Source organism: Pipistrellus hanaki (assembly GCF_964339955.1).
Source record: "Pipistrellus hanaki genome assembly, chromosome: 4".
Lineage (NCBI taxonomy): Eukaryota > Metazoa > Chordata > Mammalia > Chiroptera > Vespertilionidae > Pipistrellus > Pipistrellus hanaki.
In genome coordinates, this window is record NC_140506.1 from 68,990,827 (window position 1) to 69,012,881 (window position 22,055).

The 22,055-nt window shown below is 39.9% G+C and overlaps 1 protein-coding gene across 1 annotated transcript in view; it reads left to right on the forward strand.

Annotated features, from left to right (window-relative positions):
* The window catches only part of CCDC192 (coiled-coil domain containing 192), a gene marked incomplete at its 5' end in the record, with an annotated part of 177,568 nt that extends 156,287 nt beyond the window's left edge, over positions 1-21,281 (forward strand). Inside the window, one exon of the mRNA XM_084880949.1 lies at positions 20,959-21,281. Coding sequence (XP_084737075.1) covers positions 20,959-21,238 — 280 coding nt within the window. The 3' untranslated portion in view covers positions 21,239-21,281. The remainder of the gene's footprint in view (positions 1-20,958) is intronic.
* Positions 21,282-22,055: the final 774 nt, after the last annotated feature.

Genomic DNA, 22,055 nt, shown 5'->3' on the forward strand with positions numbered 1-22,055 from the left:
GGAGGCTGACTCACCAGCCCATATAAGACACCAAACACACAAAGCCACCCTACCAACTCAGGGAAGCAGTGAAAATAGGAAGACAAGGAAACATATCTCAAATGAAAGAAATGGAGGAGAACAAAAGGTTGGATATAGAGTTCAAAACCATGGTTATAAGGTTTTTCAAGAATTTCCTAGAAAAGGCCAATAAACTTAATGAGTCCCTCGAGGATATGAAAAAGGACCAACTGGAAATTAAACATACACTGACTGAAATAAAAAATATTATACAGAGACCCAACAGCAGACTGGAGAAACACAAGAATCAAGTCAGAGATTTGGAATACAAACAGGCAAAGGACACTCCTCTGGAGAAGCAAGAAGAGTAGAGAACCCAGAAAGTTGAAGATAGTGTAAGGAGCCTCTGGGATAACTTTAAGCGTACCAACGTCAGAATTATGGGGGTGCCAGAAGAAGAGAGAGAACAAGATACTGAAAACCTATTTGAAGAAATAAGGACAGAAAACTTCCCCCACCTGGTGAAAGAAATAGACTTACAATCCCAGGCAGCGCACAGAACCCCAAACAAAAGGAATCCAAAGAGGACCACACCAAGACACATCATAATTAAAATGCCAAGGGCAAAAGACAAAGAGAGAATCTTAGAAGCAGCAAGAGAAAAACAGTTAGTTACCTATGAGGGAGCACCCATATGATTGTCAGTTGATTTCTCAACAGAAACTATGCAGGCCAGATGGGAGTAGCAAGAAATATTCAAAGTGATGAATAGCAAGAACCTACAACCAAGATTACTGTATCCAGTAAAGTTATCATTCAGAATTGAAGGGCACATAAAGAGCTTCACAGATAAAAAAAAAAAAAAAAAAAAAAAAAGTTAAAGGAGTTCATCACCACCAAACCAGTATTATATGAAATGCTGAAAGATTTTCTTTAAGGAGAGGAAGAAAAAAGTAAAGATAAAAATTATGATAAACAAATACATATCTATCAACAAGTGAATTTAAAAATCAAGCGAATTAAAAATCTGAGGAACAGAATAAACTGGTGAATATAATAGAATCAGGGGCAAAGAAAGGGAGTGGATTGATAATTATCAGGGGGAAAGGTGTGGGAGGTGCAGGAAGAGACTGGACTAAAATTGTACACCTATGGATGAGGACCAGGGAGGGGGATGGTAAGGGCAGAGGGTGGGGTGGGAACCGGGTGGAAGGGAGCTATGGGGGGAAAAGGAGAAACAATTGTAATAATCTGAGCAATAAATATTTATTAAATTAAAAATATATATATATATATATACACACACACACATATATATACATATATATGAAGAATTGAGCATTAGAGTATTTCCTTAAGGGTTGAGACTGGCTTAGAATCACTGTTTTATCCCCGAGGACTTAGATGCTTGTGTATAATAGACACTTCGTGGGATAAATGAGTGAGTCCAAATCTCAAAAAAAAAAAAAAAAAAAAAAATGAGTCCCATTAAAAAATGTGAATTTATTTTATCTTTCTTACTTACTTTTTTATCTTAGTTGATGCTAATCCTTAGACTTTTTTTTTTTTATGAAACCAAGCTTTTATGTTGGCTTTTATATAAAAGTATAGTATTCTTGATGTAGGAGTGGTTGACAACTTTGTATTTCCTTGAATATATTATTTTAGCTAGTCTCTACTGGCTCTGGTCATGCTTATATGTATGTGACCTGGGGTAATTCTGGTTGTGGGAGAATTATGCATATGGAATGTGTGACACAGCCAGATAGGATCAGGCTTATTCAAGCAGCACTTGGAAAATGATGCTGCTTATCCAGTTTTACCACTCCAGGTACTTGATTGCTAGGGTCAGATGCTTCCACCTGGTTCCCATGTCTATCTCCAACAAGATCTGAAGGCTTTTTTGACTAAGAACTTTGTAAAGATGAGTGGATTGATAAGGCCTGAAACCATACTATAAAACACACTGTATACAGTTTTCTAAATTTACCTTAAGCAAACCATGTAATTCTCATATTAACATCCAATCCTACTCATCAACAAATTTATAGATAAACACCAGCTCCTTTCTGATCCTGTTTATATATTGCATCATTGCCATGGTTCTGCAGGATTCGCTGTTCTCGCCTGTCCTGCACTGTCCGTTTCAGATTGTATATGGCAGAGTCACTCTTTTGTATCAGGGCTTCTGTACTCAAAGCAGAGAATTCTCCGTCTATCAGCAGTTGTTCAAAATTCTCCCTTAAAGCATAACGTTTTTCTCACTGAAATTAGACATAGGATTCTACATTACAACTGCTAAGACAGTGCTGGGAGTCACTTTTTCAAAGCATCCTCGTAAAATTGCGCAAGGATTGCTCATTCCTGTAGCTTTTCCCTCAACGCCGCCTCACTACATCTCCTTCTCCCCCTCTCCCTCTTTCTCTCTGTTCCTTTGTTTCTTCTATCCTGTGCTGCAGGAGCAGGGTGGGCCATTTTGACAGAGTGCAACTTTCAGGTGGAGTAAGTTCACGTAAAGGATTTCCCATTGAATCCTTTATCTGGACTTACCCTCTGTTACTTTCTGTGTCACATTACCTACTTCCTCTCTGGATATTCTTGGACCCTACAGACAACATTTACACATGCAGAGACCCACACACCTGCACACCTATACCATCCTTCCAGATAGATGATGATTTGAGGATTTATGGTATCTTATTGGCTTTTCAAACATTTATTATACCAATTATTAACATTAAACCAATTGTACGAATCTTCTTTTTAATTCTAATTAAAATTTCTACTTGAGAATTTCATCATGTGCAAATATGTAACTTAGTGGTTTACCATCAATAGGGCTCATAGTTTCCAGGAAGCTAATAAAGCCTACAAAGTATTAACCAAGTTATTTCTGCCCATCTTCTGTCCTTTTTTGATTGTTTTCTGATATTTGGGGTCATAGTGACATTAGATGGATACTCAGTAAACTGTTCACTCCTACCTCTCATTTGCTGAAGAAGACAGAGTCTCAATCATCATCATTGTCTCCAATTTAACTCAGCAAGAATCCAGCATTTATTATGAACCCACTACTAGGCAATATAAATGTCTAATGGGTTGTTATATATCAGGTATATAAAGCTTAAGTGCCAACATGTAAACTAACAATACAATACAGTATGTTAAGTAACAAAATAGTTTAGAATATATGCCCAGAAGTTCAAAGTCCCTAGTACAATTATAGAATGATAGAGCCAAGAAAATTTTTCATTGATTACATAGGTTCATATTTTTATTTTATAAATAAAGAGGCTGACACACAGAGGGGCTGATTTGTCCTAGACTTTAGGAAATTATTGTAGTGGCCATCCATGTACGTGTAGGCCCTGAACCTTCCTCTTGCATCTTTTGGAAGCTGCCCTTTCTTCTCATACTGAATCATATAATTCACTTCCTGGCTCTTAGGTACTATTAATTATATATATAATTTTACTTTGTGATGTATACAGTAGCCATTTTGGAAATGTTGACTTTCTGGCATTAAACATCACTGTGCACTAAACAATACATGCTTTTAAAAATATTTCTTCTTAGTTAGATTTAAAGAGTCTCTTCAAATGAAAAACAAATATCAGAGCCAAATTTGAACCTAAACTAATTGAACTCTGTTCTTTAGGGGGGGAAAATTAATTCAATTTCCCTAATATCAAAATGTCACAATAAATAACTTCTTAATATTGTTCAAAACCAATAAATGGTATTCAAAATCATCATCTCCTTATTCCGCTAGAATTTTTATATTGGTGTAGCTTTTATTACATGTTTCCTATATATTTGATTCTTATTATTTGCTTTACATTAAGCAATCTTCTAGACAAGAATTATTCCATTTATTGAAACTCTTATTAGCAAAATGGCTACAATATGAAATTCATAATAATTGGAAGAGATCTTTCTTTATTCATTATTCATTCATTCATTCATTCATTCACTTCTCTTCATGACTTCCTTTCACTTATGTCAGAAAATTATTGTTATACAGACAAAATAGAAACACTGGCTTGGCTCAGTGGATAGAGCGTCAGCCTGCAGACTTAAAGGTCCCAGGTTCAATTCCGATCAAGGGCATGTATCTTGGCTGCGGGCACATCCCCAGAAGGGGGTGTGCAGGAGGCAGCTGATCAATGATTCTCTCTCATCGATGTTTCTAAAGCTCTCTATCCCTCTCTCTTCCTCTCTGTAAAAAATCAATAAAATATATATTTTTTTTTAAAAAAAGAAACAGACTTATAGATACAGAGAACAGACTGACAGCTGCCAGAGAGGAAGTGATGAAAAAGGGTGAAGGGATTAAGTGATGGGGGTTGAGGAAAGAGGGAAGGAACAAAAGAAAAACCTCAGACACTGATAAGAGTATTGTGATTATCAGAGGGAAAAGGGGATGAGGGGAGGTAGGAGAGGGTAAAGAGGAGATGAATGGTGATGAAAGGAAACTTGTCTTGGGGTGGTGAACACACAATATAATATACAGATGATGTATTATAGGATTGTACCCCTGAAACCTATATAATTTTATTAAAGTCACCCCAATAAATTCAACAAAAATAAATATATAAAATAATAAAATTACTGTTTAAATGCATTACAATGTTATAAGTTTCAACATCAATTGCATATCCCAACCATTGGTTCAGAGATTAGTTTATAATCTAATATAATCTGCCTCACCTATCCCAGAATGTTAATATGTATTAGTCTTAACCAATCATGGTTACTCTATTTCTTTGTCTAGAGCCAATGGACTGTGGGGGATATTTATGGAAGCTTATGGGAAAGAAAAGCCTCCTATTTTTTTTCTGTAGTGGATATTTAAGGATATTCTTCGACACTAGATAGAAAGAAGGAAGTTTATCCCTGGAAGACAGTGGCATCATCTGGCTACCAGAATAGTGCCAGTCTTAGAAAGAAGCTGCCATTGTAAAGAAAGAGCAGAGAGACCAAAAAAAACCTTCAGTTATTTAACTGGGCCTACTGGTTCAAGTCTTGCCTGAAACTAGTCCTATCTCAATACGTTCTCTTTATTACTTAGGCCATTTAGAGTTGGGCTTCCAGGTTTTTTTGGCAACAAAAATGGTAGTGAATGACCCTCTCTTATTGGCATTTTGTGTGAAATCAGTTTCGTTCACAATGGCAGACTGTTAGTCACCTACACAAAAGACACTATTCTTTTTAATAAGAACCCCAATTTTATTCATAATTTAGTCATATAATGTATTTCAAGCATCCTCCCATCCACCCCAGAATGTTAATGTTTATTGGTTTTAACCAATCATGTGATTCTATTACCTTGTCAAGGGCTGCTTTAGAAATATATATATATTATATATATATATATATATATATATATATTTTTTATTTATATATATATTTCTGCTGTGATCATCATAGAAGCTTTCCTAAATCTTTAAAAATAAATAAATAAATAAATAAAAAGGTCATGGGGAGATAAGACAAAACTTTCTCTTTCAACTTTTAGACAATGCTCTGTGAAGAATATAGCCACCTCAACAAATAGAGAAAATCAAGAGAACTTAACAAAGCCAACCTGGCTTTCTTTTTCTTTTCTTTCTTTTTTTTTCAACCTGGCTTTCTTGAGCCACAGAATGAGCTAAGCCTGGAATTCCCCCGACTTCACCCTGTGCAATAATAGACTCCCTATTGTCTAAGTTGCTGATAGTCATTTGTCCTGTTAAGTGGAATTGAAATCACCCTGACTGACATAGTCACAAATGATGTTGATTCTTTGAGGCCAACTGCAAGTAAAAGTTCACCTTATTTGATTGACTAAACCCAATCTGAATCTTTAAAAAAAAAATACACAAATAACAGATACTTTAACAATTTTAGGCATACTTTCTTATTTGAAGGTTTAAGTGGTTGAAAGAATAGAATTGACCAATTAATAGATAATACAGATTAAATTTAAACAATTACTATATCTTAAACCAAAGACAAAGCTGAAACCTTGGCCTGCTGGATATTACTGTATCCCTAAGCCTTTGTTTATCCAGGTGGCTAGAACCAGAAACATTGGGAGGATCATCTTGGAAAGTAGCCAGAACAAATGCCACAAGTCTTAATGGTAATCCTGCTGCCAATTCTTAAGATTCCTATTACCTTAGCGTTTTCTAGCTCAAAAATTAATAATAGTTAGAAACAAAAAAGAATGAGACACTGAACCTGTTGTTTTATTCAGGAATATTTCATAAACAATTGAGAAATACTTAGAATATGACCCCCATTGATATGCTATAACCCAAGACCAGGAGAATATGTTGATGCAACAAAAATTACATGGGCTTACGTGGATACCTGACTCTAGGGAGGGGGTGATATGAAGTTGAAAAGCAGCCTACACATTTCAGACCCCCTGTTTTAAAAATAATACATTTTTATTGATTTCAGAGAGGAAGGAAGAGGGAGAGAGAGAGAGAAACATCAATGATGGGAAAGAATCATTGATTGGCTGCCTCCTGCATTCCCCCTACTGGGGATCAAGTCTACAACCCGGGCATGTGCCCTGACTGGGAATCAAACCATGACCTCCTGTTTCAAAGATCAATGCTCAACCATGCTCAACTATGCTCAACCACTGAGCCAAGTTGGTCAGGTCAGACCCACTCTTATGTAAGAATTTGTGTACTATTGGTCATAATAATAGATATATGATATAAACATTTACTCTGCTTTGGTGTGATTGCTAAACAAGTTCTTAGTAAAATGTCTTAAAGTTGGAGCTCTGTAAGTATTCATTTCTTTCCTCACTTCCTTTTCTTCTATTCTTTACCTCTTGTCTTATGATTATAACTAGAGGCCCAGTGCATGAATTCATGCACAGGTGGGGTCCCCCGGCCAGGCCAGTGATCAGGGTCATCATGGGGGCTGGCTGGGGAGAAGAGGCCATGGGAGATTGGCTATGGGAGCACACTGCCCACTAGGGGGCAGCTTCTGCATTGAGTGTCTTCCCTCTGGTGGTCAGTGCGTATCATAGCGAATAGTCCACAGGTCATTCCAGACATGACAATCACTTAGGCTTTTATATATATAGATTACAAAGAGGCGGGGGGAGCCATAGAGAAAGAAAAGCCATAGTTATAGAAGTTCTTTGACAACTCTAAAATTATATATATTTTTCTCATATTTTTGTATAATATGTTCAAAATACATACAATGGAACTTCCCAGAATAAGCCTGGAAGCCTTTTGCTGAATATTGTACTTAATCTCCTAGACCAGCAGTCACCAACCTTTCAGACCTCAGAGACCATCAGTGGTCCACGGACCACTGGTTGGCAACTGCTGTCCTAGACAATATTTTGTGCTTCTCTAAAGTGCATTAGATTTCAGCTCAACCGGAAAAGAACTTCCTTACCATTAGCTTTAACAATGTTCTTGAGGCATATAATTTATGTGGCCAAGTATGTCACTAATGGGAAACCATCTATGAAAATTAATGCTTGCACCAAATATTAGAAGACTTTCTACATAAAGAAAAGCTTGTTTGCATTCCCTCGTAGGAAATTTCTCCATCACTTTTGAATTATCTTTTGAATTACATGTTGAAATTTCAAAAAACATATAATCAACTGATAAAATTGGAATGGCATTCCACTGGGAGGAGGAATTGAAAGGACTGTGTTCCGTAGGCTGTCTTCGAGAACAGGGCACTTATATGCTGCCCATTTAGCAACGTAGCAGAGACATCCCTGGCCCTCATCCATTTCTGAGTCAGTTTTTACTGTTGTCTCATTACTACAAAATGTAAAGTAACAGCAAGTTGCACAAAATAAAAGGGAAAGAGTTAATTTTTAAAAAGTTAGATATGATTACCTATAGAGAAGGCAACATTGATAAGTAGTGTCTCCTTCTCTACAACCTACTTCCTCTTGATCTCTTCTGAATTGAACCCTGTATGTCCAAGTGCTCAAATGGGCCATTCTAAAGCCCATTTGTGTCATCTGATAAGTGGTCTGCACCAGCTTGTTAGTTTCTTATGAAAAATTACTATTTTTATAATGTGACTAAATGTGAGAAGGAAATAATGGAGTTTGAGAAACTCCTTAATAAAATAGTAACCCAGCCCTGGCCAGTTTTCTCAGTGGTTAGAGCATAAGCCCACAGACTGAGATCTCAGGTTTGATTCTGGGTCAAGGACACCTACCTGGGTTTCAGATTTGATCCCTGACTCTGGTTAGGACATGTACAGGAGGCAACAAAACAATGTGTGTCTCACATGGATGTTTCTCTTTCTCTCTCTCTTTCTTTCCCCCCTTCCCTCCATTCCACTCTCTCTAAAAATCAAATGAAAAAAATATCCTCAGGTGAGGATTAACAACAACAACAACAATAGTACCCTAGAAAGATAAAGGATGTAATTTTTGAATGAAAATTATAAATCACAGAGGTGAAGGATTTTGCAGGAGTCTGACCTAATGAGTGGACCCTATTAGATAAAGTTAGGGGTTTAAATCAACAGGACTCTGTAATAAGATGGATGGAAGAGCAAAGGAGGAAATGTAAATCTCAGATATGATGTTAGCACAAAGATGCACTATGATGCCATTTTACTCACTAGTGAACGCTGGAAGGAGATCAATTTTGGAAGTTAGATAGTGAGTCCAGTCTTGAACATATTGCATCTGAGATGTTTATGAGTCCAGAGCTCTCAGATCTAACCTAGAGTGGTAAGTGTGGGCCTCATTCACACAAATAGACTACAACCAAGGCCACATTCTCTCTATGGAGAGAATGAAGAAAGTTTAAGACCAGGAATATAGGGATCTCCATATAGTAATTGCTCTGAGAAGGAGCCCATAAAATGAGACTATAGGAGTATCACAAAGTTTGGAGGAAGAGTGTCATATTACAGAAGTGAAGGGACGGGTGTTTTAAGGGGACCTGTCAACAGTGACAAATATTCAGAGGTCGTTCAAGATGATCTTGCTTTCCAAGCCTCCCTATTTCTCAAGTACTCTGACAAGCTTGCTGAGAATTATGGATGGAGCCTTAAGAGTTTCCACTTCTTGATGTTTTACATAAGTAAAACTGTCAGTAATGAATTTCAGCAAGATCATTCTCAAATGACGGAGTGTTCAACACTTGGAGAATTTGTTCTGGGTGATGTGAAGATCCCACTTAGCAGGAGTTGATTTCATCATTTTAAATGTTCCAGGGCAAAATAAATGAACAACCCAAATAAATTCTTATGATCCTTCAGCTGCTATCTTTAAAGAAATCATTATTCTGACACTTGTTAAAATGGTAAGGATGATTATATTCAGGACAAATGGGATAGACTATCACATTAGCGAAGAGAGGTTGGCTCAACTCTGAATATAACAAGGAAAAGTGGGGATTTGTAGCCAAAGAGCAAAGTGGAGGGGTGCACAGATAGAAGATGGCTAAGAGGAGAAGGAAAGTGGGCCACAATGATTAGTTATCACCTGAAAGGTTAGTGGAAGAGGAGAAATTGCACCAGATATTGAGAATGATCAGATACCAAGGATGAGAGGGGATGGGAGGTTTCTCTCTAAAATGACTTAGCAAGGTTCTTGCTACAACTGGGCTCTTGAGGATTAGTCAAGACAAGGCTCAGAGGAACCTGATTAAAGTTTGGTGAAGGAGAAAGTCTTTGTCCTTATAGTATTATTTGCAATTTATTACATCTTATGCATTGACCCCTTAACTCCAGCCTAGACCTAGAACTCTATCTGGAGAACTCATAAAATTCAATGTTGCTATCACTATTGTCCTAAAGCTACTCAAAAGGAAGAAAATGAGAAAGGTTTAAGGAAGAGAGGGAGCCATGTATTGTGAGGTTTAGTTGTCCATGTCACTCAAAATTTTGTATACAAAAATGAGTGTATCCAAGTGTCCTGCTGTCAGGAATATTTAAGAGCAGTGTCAAGTCAGCAAAATCAAAATGACTTGTTATCCCTCTTCACAAACCACGTTCCCTTGCATAGTTTAAACAAGCAAATCCTGACCAACAAAAATGATGAATCCTCTATCCCATCTTTCAGCACACATGCACCCAGAACAACCAATTTTCATTGTCATTATAAAAAAAAAAAAATAACTAACCCTGACAATACTTTTATTACTAGAGCATTATTTTATTTCTCAATGCCACACAACAGAGAAACTGTGACATCTTTTGAAAATTAATACAAATAAACTAAATTGGCATTTCTCATTTTATCTGTGCATCAGGAAGAAATACAGGGGAAAGTCTCACTGTTAGATGCTCAACATGCAGTCCAAATAATGTTACATAACCTCTATTCATACTCCTCTGATTGACCTGAGTCCATACTAATCCCACGTCAGATAAGCACGGAAACAGTCCTCATCTTTTCTCTCCTTTTCCTTCCTTTCACACAATCTCTTAGGTCTCTCTCTCTCTCTCTCTCTCTCTCTCTCTCTCTCTCTCTCTCTCTCTCTCTCTCTCTGTCTCTTTCTCTCTTTCTCTTTCTCTCTCTCTCTTGAATTTCCTATTCTCCTATCAGGATCCATTTTTCCTAGTTGGCCTCTTGCCAGGCTGTCAGTCATTGGGCTCATTCATTATTCTATTTAAAGGAAAAGGTAGAAGAGCTACCCTCACCCTTACCCCCCCCCCCCAAAAAAAGAAAAACCACACACACACAAAAAAAACCCACACACATTTATTCTGCTTAGATTGATTTTTCTCTTGCCATACCTCAGGTGAATTGTTATAACAATGTCTGTGTCATTTCTCAACCTTGTCAAAGAACTCCTGTAGAATAACCTGATGTGATTCAAGACCCTGGAGGGGCGGGAAGGAACCCTGTCCAGAAAGGGAGCTATTAGGCCAAGTTACCCTGTGCTGTTCTACCCTCACCGAGTAAACCATTTCACCCCAGTGGTGTAGATTGAAGGTGGAAAACAGCACTGCCATCTGCCCAGCAGGCAGTGTGTAGCCACTGTTCCATATACAAGCCTATATTCATTTACTAATATTTCTTTTAATATTCCTTTTTAAACATCCTCGCTTGCTTTTCCACACCTTGCCTCTCCCAGCCTCCTGCACTACCGCCAAGATTTCACACAGCCTTCGGTGATAATGTTCTTATCAGTCCTCTTGGACACAGTAGCTAGTAGCTGATTCTAGCATGCTCCAGGCAGAAAACCCTTAACTCAGAGCTGCAGAAAGGGATTCTCTTTCTCCCTGTGTGGCAGAGGTAGCTGTGAGCCTCTTGGAAGCAGGGGAGCCACTGTGCTTCCGCCCGAAGGCGGGATCTCTCCCTTCCCCACCCACTCCTTGTGAGGAAGAAAAGAGAGACTCCTCCCCAGAGCACTCCTGAGGAAAGGCGTCCATCCTTTCCCTGGGAAGCAGAACCAGAAGCCAAAACAGAAACAAACCCTAAAGCATTCCTCTTTTTCTCTGGGTATTCTGGAAACAATTCCGGAAGTTAGGACTGACAAGGTGCTGCTGAGCTTTAAGCTAATGAGAGGAGGAGTGGATGCCAGAAGGACCATGGATGCATTTGGTGAGCGAGTAACATTTGCAGGCTGAGCCATGTCAGATGACAGAGCAGAGGCACAAGGAGTGTATTGGAGGTGCTCTCTCTCCTCTCACTGTGGGGCTGGCAGTCTTGTCAAGAAGAGACTTGCCTGAGAGATTTCTGGCCTACCTTTTAGGATTTAACCACAAGCTTAGTTCATCATGTCTTGTTGCAGGTCAGCAGAAATCAAACTGCAAAAACCCGGCTGATCATCAGAATTACCTGGAGAGCTTCATAAAGATATAGATTCCCAGACACCCTCCTGGATTCACTCAGCAGAATTTCAGCAGCAAGGCAGGATTCTCCGCATAAATGAAGCTTTCAGCTGCCGGCTTGGAGAACCATTTTTATAGGTCATAGAATCTAAGTCAGATCTGGGAGAGATCTACTCTAACTTTTCCATTTTTTTAATTAAAAAAACAACAACTCAGAGTTGTTAAGCGCAATGTTGTACAATAATGACAATTTATTATCAGGAAAAAAATATGCAGTTATGAAAAACTGTGTGTGGAAAAAATATATATGTGCCTGGTGAGGAAATGTAGGAACCAAACTAATGATACACCAATTAAAACCTTTGGGCCAGCCATTGCTATCAAATATGCACTTAACTTTTATTCATTTATTCACTTAAAAAATGACAATAGCCCTAGCTGGTTTGGCTCAGTGGATAGAGTGTCAGCCTGCTGGCTGACGGGTTCAATTCTGGTCAAGATCACATGCCTGGGTTGTGGGCTCCATCCCCAGTAGGGGGTGTGCAGGAGGCAACTGATCGATGATTCGCTCTGGTCATTGATGTTTCTCTCTCTCTCTCTCCCTCTTCCTTCCTCTCTGAAATCAATAAAAAAATATATTTTTTTAAAATGACAAAAAGCTCTGCCCTCATGGAGCTTTCATCCTAGCATGGGATGAGACACTATCAACAAGGGAGAAATAAAGTATAGAATAGTCAGAAACAGCATGTCAGTGAAAACAAACCAGGAAACAGGGATTTGACATGTTTAGCAATCAGAGTCAGGTTGAAATTGTAGGCTAGATGGCCAAGGAAGGGTTTCATTGTGTGTAGGTTACTTTGGAAAGGAAGGACCTGAAGGAGCTGAGAGCTAACCATGTATGTATCAGGGGTACAATTATCCAGGCAGAGGAAATAGCAAATACGAAGGCCCTGGGGTAGGAACACACCTGGTCTATTAGGGCTGAGGACAGTGGGAATGTAGCAGAATGACTGCGGAGAGGAGGAATAGAAGTGTCAGAGAGGTAAGGGGGCCGGGGGGGGGGGGGGGTAAATGATCATATAGGACCTTGCAGGGTAAGCACTTGGGTTTTTAGTCTTACCTGAGATGAAAAATCAGTAGAGGATTTTGGACACAAGAGTGTCCAGACCCAACGTATATTTGAATGAGACCTCTCCGAGCAGAGTTACAACCAGACTGAAGAGGCAGTAACAGAAGTAGGGTGGCCAGAGATGAAGCAACTGTGATACTTTAACTGCATGTGCTGGGCAAGAGAATTAGCATATGCCTCAGAGTGACACAGGAAGGAGGCCAGGAGTCTGCAGTTCCCTCCGTCTGCTTAGCTCCCGCACATCCTGCCACGAGAGCATTCTGCCACCACCGGAGTGATGCTAGCAGTTACCGGTGACTGATTATCTTCCGCCCTGGTCTGCAAACACCAAACACGTCCTCAAAGCATCCACATCAGCCAGACCCCTTGTGCTGGTTCTGGGGACAGGTGAGGGCACAGCACCAGCGTCTGTTTGCGGCCCTATGAACTTGAGGCAACAAGTGCGTCCTACAGTCTCTCTGTGCTTCTTGTTTTTCCCAAGTGTTTTTGCACCAAGTGTTCTACAAGTTCTCTGATCTCATTGCTCCCAGAGAAACTACTCCATGTAATTAGGGCTGCAGCCTTTCCATCATTGTTGCGACTAAGTATCTTGTCCCCTCCCAAACACTTAACAAAACAGATAATTTTAAGCTTTTAGATATGGAGCTGTTGGACTGTTTATAGGTGGAAATATATATTTGCTCCAGTCTGCCACTGCACTTCAAATTTTTCTTCTAAAGCATAACCCTGTAATATGAATGGTTATCAGCTCAGTGGCCAGAGCATCTTCCCACACACCGAAGAGTTGCAAGTTCAATTCCTGGTCAAGGGAAAGTACCTGGGTTGTAGGTTCAATCCACAATGCCCCAGTTGGGGTGTGGACAGGAGGAAACTAATCAGTAGGTGTCTCTCACGTCTATGTTTCTCTCTCTCTCTCTCTCTCTCTCTCTCTCTCTCTCTCTCTCTCTCTCTCTCTCTCTCATCCCTCCTTCCTTCCCTCCCACTCTCTCTAAAAAATCAACAGAAAAAATATCCTTAGGTGAGGATTAACAACAACAAATAGAATGGCTATCATTATGAAATGGAAAGTTTTGTAATACATATGGAAAATTCCTAGCAAATATCACACTGTATTTTAATCCTTTTAACTGACCATACTTATTTGCCAGTCAAATCTGTTCTTATAATGCTGCTTGTTTTTCCCAAATCCACAAACACCTGCCAACTTCAGATGCATTTTAAGTGTTCACAGCATTAGTGAAAAGATATCGAAAACCCTTCCAACTCTATCATTTGCCACTAGAGAGACTGGTCTCTAGACAAATAAAAAACAGTGAAGGGGGAAGGTAGAAAAATATTCAAGAAGTATAACTAATCTGATTTCCAAGAAGTAAAATATTTGTGTAAAAACTAAGTGAATAATTTATTCCAGAGAATTACCATTGTCAAGTGTTCACTGTAAAAGTCTAGAAAAGGATAGAAAACTAGGAAGGTTTTTATTGTCATTTTGCTTTTTGGGCAAGCACTGAGAGGAATGTCTTGACAAGGATGTGCCAGTTTTCAGGTCCAAGTATGACAATAGTTGAAACTGGACTCCCTTGTGGTTACTGAGAAATATACATAGCTTTCAAAACCAACATGTAGGTGATTCAGAGTGACGGGCATTTGTACAGAGGAGGAAGCTGACATAGTCTTTCAGGCCAAACAGTAAACCTGGGTGGCTCTGGCAGAATGAGGTATTTAATCACCTCACCCTTAAGAGTCTTTCTTCTTGAGTAAATAGCTGGCAGCCTTGGTCATTAGCTTGAAAGGAAGAGAGAAAAGGGTTCACAGAAAAGAGTACCCAGCAGAGGTGTTTGTTTAGGCTAAATCCTAAATGTCCTGTGGGGCCTAACACAGTGCAGCCTCTTCCCTGCACAACTGTGAGGGTAGGAGCCATCGCATCGGATTCGTTCTCTATGTGCCCCTGTGTCCAATTACTGAGTAAATGAGAGAAGATGACCATGGAGGATACTTGAGACCCAACTGGGAACATGTGTGCTTCCCATTGCTAGAGATAGTTGAATCAGAAACTAGATCAGCATTTCTCTGTTCAATGAAGGGATCAAACGGGGAACACCCTTTTTTTTTTTAGAAATATTTAGGAAAATCTGAAAAGAGTTCTCCAACCATTCACTGGACCACCGTCATCAACTGTATCACTGTTTACACTGAACTATCAACTTCCTGGATTCCCCAAGCAATGCTTTCCAGCACCATAGGTTCTTGGACCTGCCTCTCCACCACATCTCCTTTCTCAAATTAGCAAGTTGTAGCTGGCTTCCCCCCCCCCCCCCCCCCCCCCCGCCCATGACCCTCTCAGTCGGATATCTCAGTAGCAGTGGGTAGCTGCATGATGACAAAACACAAATTTTATTCATTGGTTCCAATTGGCAGATGACTCTGAAGAGCTGGAGGGACACCAGTGTCTGAGAGCCACTCACTTAGAAAATAATCAGCTGGGGATGTTGGTAGAAAAAAACTCCTAAACAGGTGGGACCACATCGCTCACGAAATGCACATTCCAATTCTCAGTGTCTAAGATCCTCCTTAAACTATAATTTGTTCTGCTATGAACTGGTTAGTCATTTTGACAGAATTCTCACGTGGCACTTTGCTAAGCATATTGAGAGTATGAAGAATGAGAAGTTGGAAATGGTCAAAGGCAAATGTCACAATTTCTTTTGGGCCTTTTTTTCTTTCAAGGCTGACATTCCGGAACTAAGCATAGCCTGGCCCAGCTGTGGGCAGAGGGTTCAATTATCTATCCTCTTTCTGCACCTTTCTGAACCTGTGCAACTACATCACCCCTTCTATCTCCTCTTTGCTATGCCCGAAAGCCCTCATTCTCACTCTTGGAGGCAGAAAGAGAAGAATTCATGAAAAACGGGGTGTGCTTGTGAAAACCTCCACAACAGTAGCAATTTTAATGAGTTCATATCCTGACTGTGGCTAATCAGATTCGCCCCCTCTCTTAGACAGATGAGAAACATTTCTCTGTCTCCAGTTCTCCTTGAGCCTCTGGTATGGGTTACACCTAAGATTATCTGCTCAGATGACAAAACCTCACACTGCAGGTTAGCCATGGCCTTGGCAAGGCTACTGAGCTGCCCAGGAAAGCCTAGGAGAGACTACAGGTGTTTGAGATTTGGGGACATGCATGTATTATAACACTGCCACGACCTTCGGGTCACACATCCCTTCCAGATTAGGGAGCCTCAACTAGGAAATAGCAAGTCATGAGAAGGTGAGTGGTAGAGTCTGGAAAACTGTGGCCTTGGGTCATTTCCACTTTGTTGAAGAGCTTAGAACACTTTTGATATTTGTAATGTGCTTAGAAACAGACAAAAATATTTTTGTTTTGTGTGTAAAGAGGTTATTTAGTAGTAAAATACACTTGTTATGAGAAATTGCTTTCTTGGTGTGTATATTCTTTAACTTATCACATCATCATTTTCATTTAATACACAAAAACGGTGCAGTAGGAATCAAAGGCCTCATGTCATCTCTCCTTTTCTTACCTTCATGTTCCTTCTCTACTCCTTTTGCAAGTGTCTCTACCCTGTGCTACAGTCTGAATGTGCCTGCCCCCATACTCATGTGTTGTATCCCTAACCCTTCTAGTAGTAGGAGTTGGTGCCTTTGGAAATTAATCAGGTTTAAATGAGGTCAGGAGGATGAGGCTCTCTTACTAAGATTAGTGCCCCTATAAGAAGAAACATCGAAGAGCTTGTGTTTTCTCTCTCTACCAGGTGAGGACACACAGAAAGGTGACTATCTGCACACCAGTAAGGGAGTTTTCACCAGACTTCAATCATGCTGGAACCATGATCTTGGACATCCAGCCTCTAGAACTGACAAAACAAATTTCTATTGATTAAGTCCCCAGTCTATGGTATTTGTTATGGGAGCCTGAGCTGACCAAGACACCGGGCCTCCCTTTCTCTACTACTCTCTTCTGGGAGGGCAGAGACAGAAATGTAGACCTACTGACAACAATGCCTATGGAATGCCACCTGCTGCATGTTTGCCCCTTTATCATGAGAATTAGGTGAACAAACTATTCTACCTACATTGCAAACTATTCTACCCTTTTGACCAGATTGCCTTCTGGAGTGACAGATAGTAAACCCTTTCTTCATTGTGCCAATTGGTAGAGATAACTTTTTCTGAAAGGAAGGGGGAAACCGGGAGGCAAAAAACTTGGAGGAATCTGGCCAGTATGGCTCAGTGGTTGAGAGTTGACCCAGAAACCAAGAGGTCACTGATTTGATCCCCAGTTAGGGCACATGCCCAGGTTGCAGGCTCCAATTTCAATAGGGGTGCACGTAGGAGGCAGCCAATCACAGATGTTTCTATCTCTCTATTCCTCTCCCTTCCTCTCTCTCTCTAAAAAATTAATTAAAAAAAAAAAAAAAAAAAAAAAAAACATTTAAAAAAAGAAAAGATTGGCCGGGACTGGTTTGGCTCAGTGGATAGAGCGTCGGTCTGCGGACTGAAAGGTCCCAGGTTTGATTCCGGTCAAGGGCATGTACCTTGGTTGCAGGCACATCCCCAGTGAGGGGTGTGCAAGAGGCAGCTGGTCGGTGTTTCTCTCTCATCGACATTTCTAACTCTCTGTCCCTCTCAATTCCTCTCTGTGTAAAATCAATAAAATATTTTTTTTAAAAAAAAAGAAAAGAAAAGAAAAGAAAAGAAAAGAAAAGAAAAGAAAAGAAAAGAAAAGAAAAGAAAAGAAAAGAAAAAAGATTGAAGGAGAGGTCAGAGAGAAGGTGGCAGGCCCATATAAGGAAGAGGCTCCAGATGCACCCCTCCATTCCTAAGCCTCACTGAGGCCCAGGTTTCCCCGTCCTGTCTGTCATTCCTTCCCTTCCCATGTTCCCATTGCCTTTTGCTGCCACTCCCATCTTTTCTCTTTTCTCTCCTGTTGAAATTCACTGTAACACATAAGAACCCATTCTCTGAAGCCCAAATTCACATGCCTCTGAGGAGGAAATTGGTCTTGCAAGGTGTGTTAGACCATAAAACTGTGAACAACGCCCTGCCCTGGGGGGGACGGGGAGGGAGAAGGATAGTTATTAATGGACCCAGGGCAGATCATCAGATACGAACTGGGGAGCCCCAACACCTAAGGGCCTTCCTGTAAACCCACAAAAGAGGGTGGAACCATAGCCTTCTGCTTGTCTCTTCACTCTGATTTGGAATTTATTCCTGGAGTCCACTAGTATTAATAAACTCCCTTTCTCTAGGAAGCATGTTTGGTATTTCTTTGGTCTTCTGTGACACCGCTACCCTCTGGGGTAACAGAAAGGCCATCTATGAATGTGCCAAGAGTTGAGGACCAACCCTTGTCCCTCCCAAAGAACAACTGTACACATTAACTAGAGCCATGTATAAGGAACACATTCACCTGGGCCTTCGAGAGTACTCGTCCAAAAGGAAACTGGATGTAAAAGGTGAAGAGATTGAGAAGTACCACTTGGTAGTTACAAAATATTCTTGTGAATGTAAAGTACAGGATGGGGAATATAGTCAATAATACTGTAATAACTATGTAAGATGCCTAGTTGGTACTGGAAATATCAGGGGGAACTAGTGAGTAATATATAATTACCTAACCACTTTGCTATACACCTGAAATTAATACAAAATAATATGAATGAAAATTGTAATTTAAAAAAATTGTTTAATAAGAATAAAAGGAAACTATTCAATAGAAAGTCACTATTCAATAAAAAAATGATGAGCCACAAATATTTCAAATTTTTTAGTAGCCACGTTTTTAAAAAAGTAAAAACAAATGAGTGAAATTAATCTTTGAAATGAATTTTAACACAACAGATCCCAAATATTATCATTTAAACACATAATCCTTAAAATTTAATGAGTTATTTCACATTTTTTAAAACTAAGTCTTTTTTAAATGTTTTTTTTTTTAATTAATTTTAGAGAGGAAGGGAAAGGGAGAGAGAGATAGAAACATCAATGATGAAAGAGAATCATTGATTGGCTGCCTCCTCCATGCCCCACCCAGGGGATAGAGCCACAACTCAGAATGTGTCCCAACCTATAATGGAACCATAACCTCCTGGTCCATTGGTTGACACTTAACCACTGGGCAACACTGGCCAAGCTAAATTAAGTCTTTTCAATCAAATGTGCATCTCAATTATAGCATGTCTCAACTCAGACTAGCCACATTCAGTTGGTTAATGGCCATATCTGATTAGTGGCTATCCTACTGGACAGCACAGGCCTGGCAGGTAAAAGGAAAGGTGACGCCCTGGCCTATTGCCCTATGGACTCCCATCTGGGCATAAAAACACAGACCTTTTGCAGAGGCAACAAACTAAATGCTCCTTTGAGATCTGAGATTTTTCATGGCTTTTAAAGAAAGGTAATAAAAGAAAAATATATTTCTTAAATATTATTGTTAGAATTTCAAATGTTCAGAACAAAGATTTCTCCATGGTTCCTTGAAAGCTCATATATTGCTAATAGTAATTTATAGGAGCAGAGACAGTCTGATCTCTCCTCCCATCAGTTTTATGGGGCCAAAAGCACCCTGCCCACTGTGTAATTCAGTGCACAAGCTTTCACCCTGGGCACCCTCAGGAAAGTGAGGGATTAGTCCTATTTGCTGAGAAATGGGTGATTAACTGCCTTCATGACTTCCACAGCGAAGCTGCCTCAGCAGGCTTTTTTATTCTCAATTAGAAGTGCAGCTATGGGGCTTGTTCTCACTGGTGATTGAGTGAATGCTGAACCTTCTACTGTAACAAATAGTATCAAGAACATCAGATTCATTGATATGCTCCTGGCTCTATTATTCCTATAACTGTACCCAAATGTTGGTGTCTCTTCCTATTTCTGAAATCAGCCTTTTTATATAATGCAAGAAATAATTTTAATGGTTTTTGGAAATTTCAGGATGAGAGTGGTGTTGTTGTTTTTTTTTTGTTTCTTTGTTTTTTAATATATTTTATTGATTTTACACAGAGAGGAATTGAGAGGGACAGAGAGTTAGAAACGTCGATGAGAGAGAAACACTGACCAGCTGCCTCTTGCACACCCACCAGTGGGGATGTGCCCGCAACCAAGGTACATGCCCTTGACTGGAATCGAACCCGGGACCAGGCCGACGCTCTATCCACTGAGCCAAACCAGTCCTGGCAGGATGAGAGTGTTAAAGAAGATGTTGCTAAAGTCTAATGGGATGAGGTTTGCTTTCAGCAGCTAAACTTTTTTGATGGTCTAGTGAGATTTCTTTTCAAGAATTTCCTGCTGCCAGCCACTAATCTTTCACCGATTTATTGGAGCCTTTCCCTCCTTACTCAGGGTTTTGTCCTTATCTGAGGAGTTAAAATGATAGAAATTGATAAAGTATGTTTTTATGTCCAGGAAGTATTTGTGATTTTCATTAAGAAATGCTCAGAAGCCTTCAGACCTAAAAGAAACGAATCTCTATGGGAGATCCCATGCTAATAGAGTTTTTCTAGATCAGCTCAAGTTATGCTCTGCCAATGCTAAAGAAACTAATCTTTTCTCATTACCACTTCTCCCAGAAGGGGCAATGACCTTCTTCCCCTCCTCCCCCATCCTCAACCTCCATTCCCAATGAATTAAAATTCAAATTGAAGCATATCTCTACTGGAATGTAACTTTTGTGAAAAATCTTAGGAAAGAGTAACATGCAACTTGAGATGGCTTTTGTTTTTAGATTGGATTTTCAAGGACTACCCATTCCCAGGGTTAATTAGAAGTTAAATGCGCATCAGAGAGAGTTGGCAAAGACTGAGTCTGCTCCCTCTCCTGGGGCTTCCAAGTTCTTTTTTCATGAGCACCCAGAGTCTCTCCCCGTCAGTGGGATCCAGATTCTATTCTCAGTATCTTTGACCAGATGATGCAACATCTGTGTTGTCTTTTAAGAACGTGAGAAAAGAAGCTTTTCATCTTCCCTCGCTTTGAGTTCTGGGAAATTCAATTAAAACTGCTCAGACTTTCCTTTTCCTGTTTGTTTTAGAGGACAGCTCACCGGAAGAGTACTGTGGCAGCCTCCCGCCTGTGGAAGAAGGTGATAGAAGAATGAGCCTGATTTTGGAGTTGTCAACCCAGATTTCCCTTCAGACTGAGAAGATCACTCAGCTGGAAGAAGTGTTAGAGGAAAAGGAGAGGAAGATTCAGCAGCTGGAAGCCGAGAGGGGGGCTCATCCTGCCCAAGAGGTCCAGGACTCTCCAGAAGGCTTACAAGAAGCCCCAAATGTATTTAATAATAGCATCATTTCTATGGTCTCTGATAAGGATATGTAAAGATTCCCAGTAAAATAAATAGATAAATAAAAGTTTATTGTTATCAAGGTAAAGTCCAGAACCCAAGCAGACTCCTCATTGGCAAGCTCAAGTTCAAATTCATGGGTTTCGGTACATCTTATAATGTTCACATTAGAAGGAAACAAACAAACAAACAAACAAAAGTATTCAGAAGCAAACACTGACTGTTTCCTCTGTAGGCATCTGTAGTCATGTAATCCATACTACATTCTCAGGCATTTCTGGTAACAGTGGGAGAGGGGGGAAAATCACAAAATTAGACAGAGTCAAAGAATTTAGCATCATCCTCTGATGAGAGGTTTGTCACACTGCAAGGGAGGAGTGCCACCAATCCCATTTTAGTATACAGCTCAATTGTGAACGGACTGTGTCATGGAGGGCAAGCCTCAAACAAATGGCCAGGTCTATCCTTTCTTGTCCTCTAGAATGTATTTGTTTGCGGCATTCAGTGTTTTATTAACACTTAGCAAGGGTAGAAATGAAATAAAACCAAAGCAATCCAAAGAAAGAACGGATGGATGGATGATGAGTCAGAGCTGCAGTCCTTTGGGAAAAGTGTCCTAGGACAGCATCTCCTTCGGGAAACACAAAAACACTGACTTTTCCCTCAGGAACAAGACCAAGAGCAGAGCAAAATATAGTGCTCTGTTCTGATTGTACCAAGAAGTTGTGAACAGCACACACACAAAAAAAAACAGAAAATAAAGGATGGGCAAAGGAAAGCTACCTTGTAATCAGTGGAATAGAATGAGTCATATTTCTTCTCCATGTATCCCCCTCAAATGAACCATTTTTC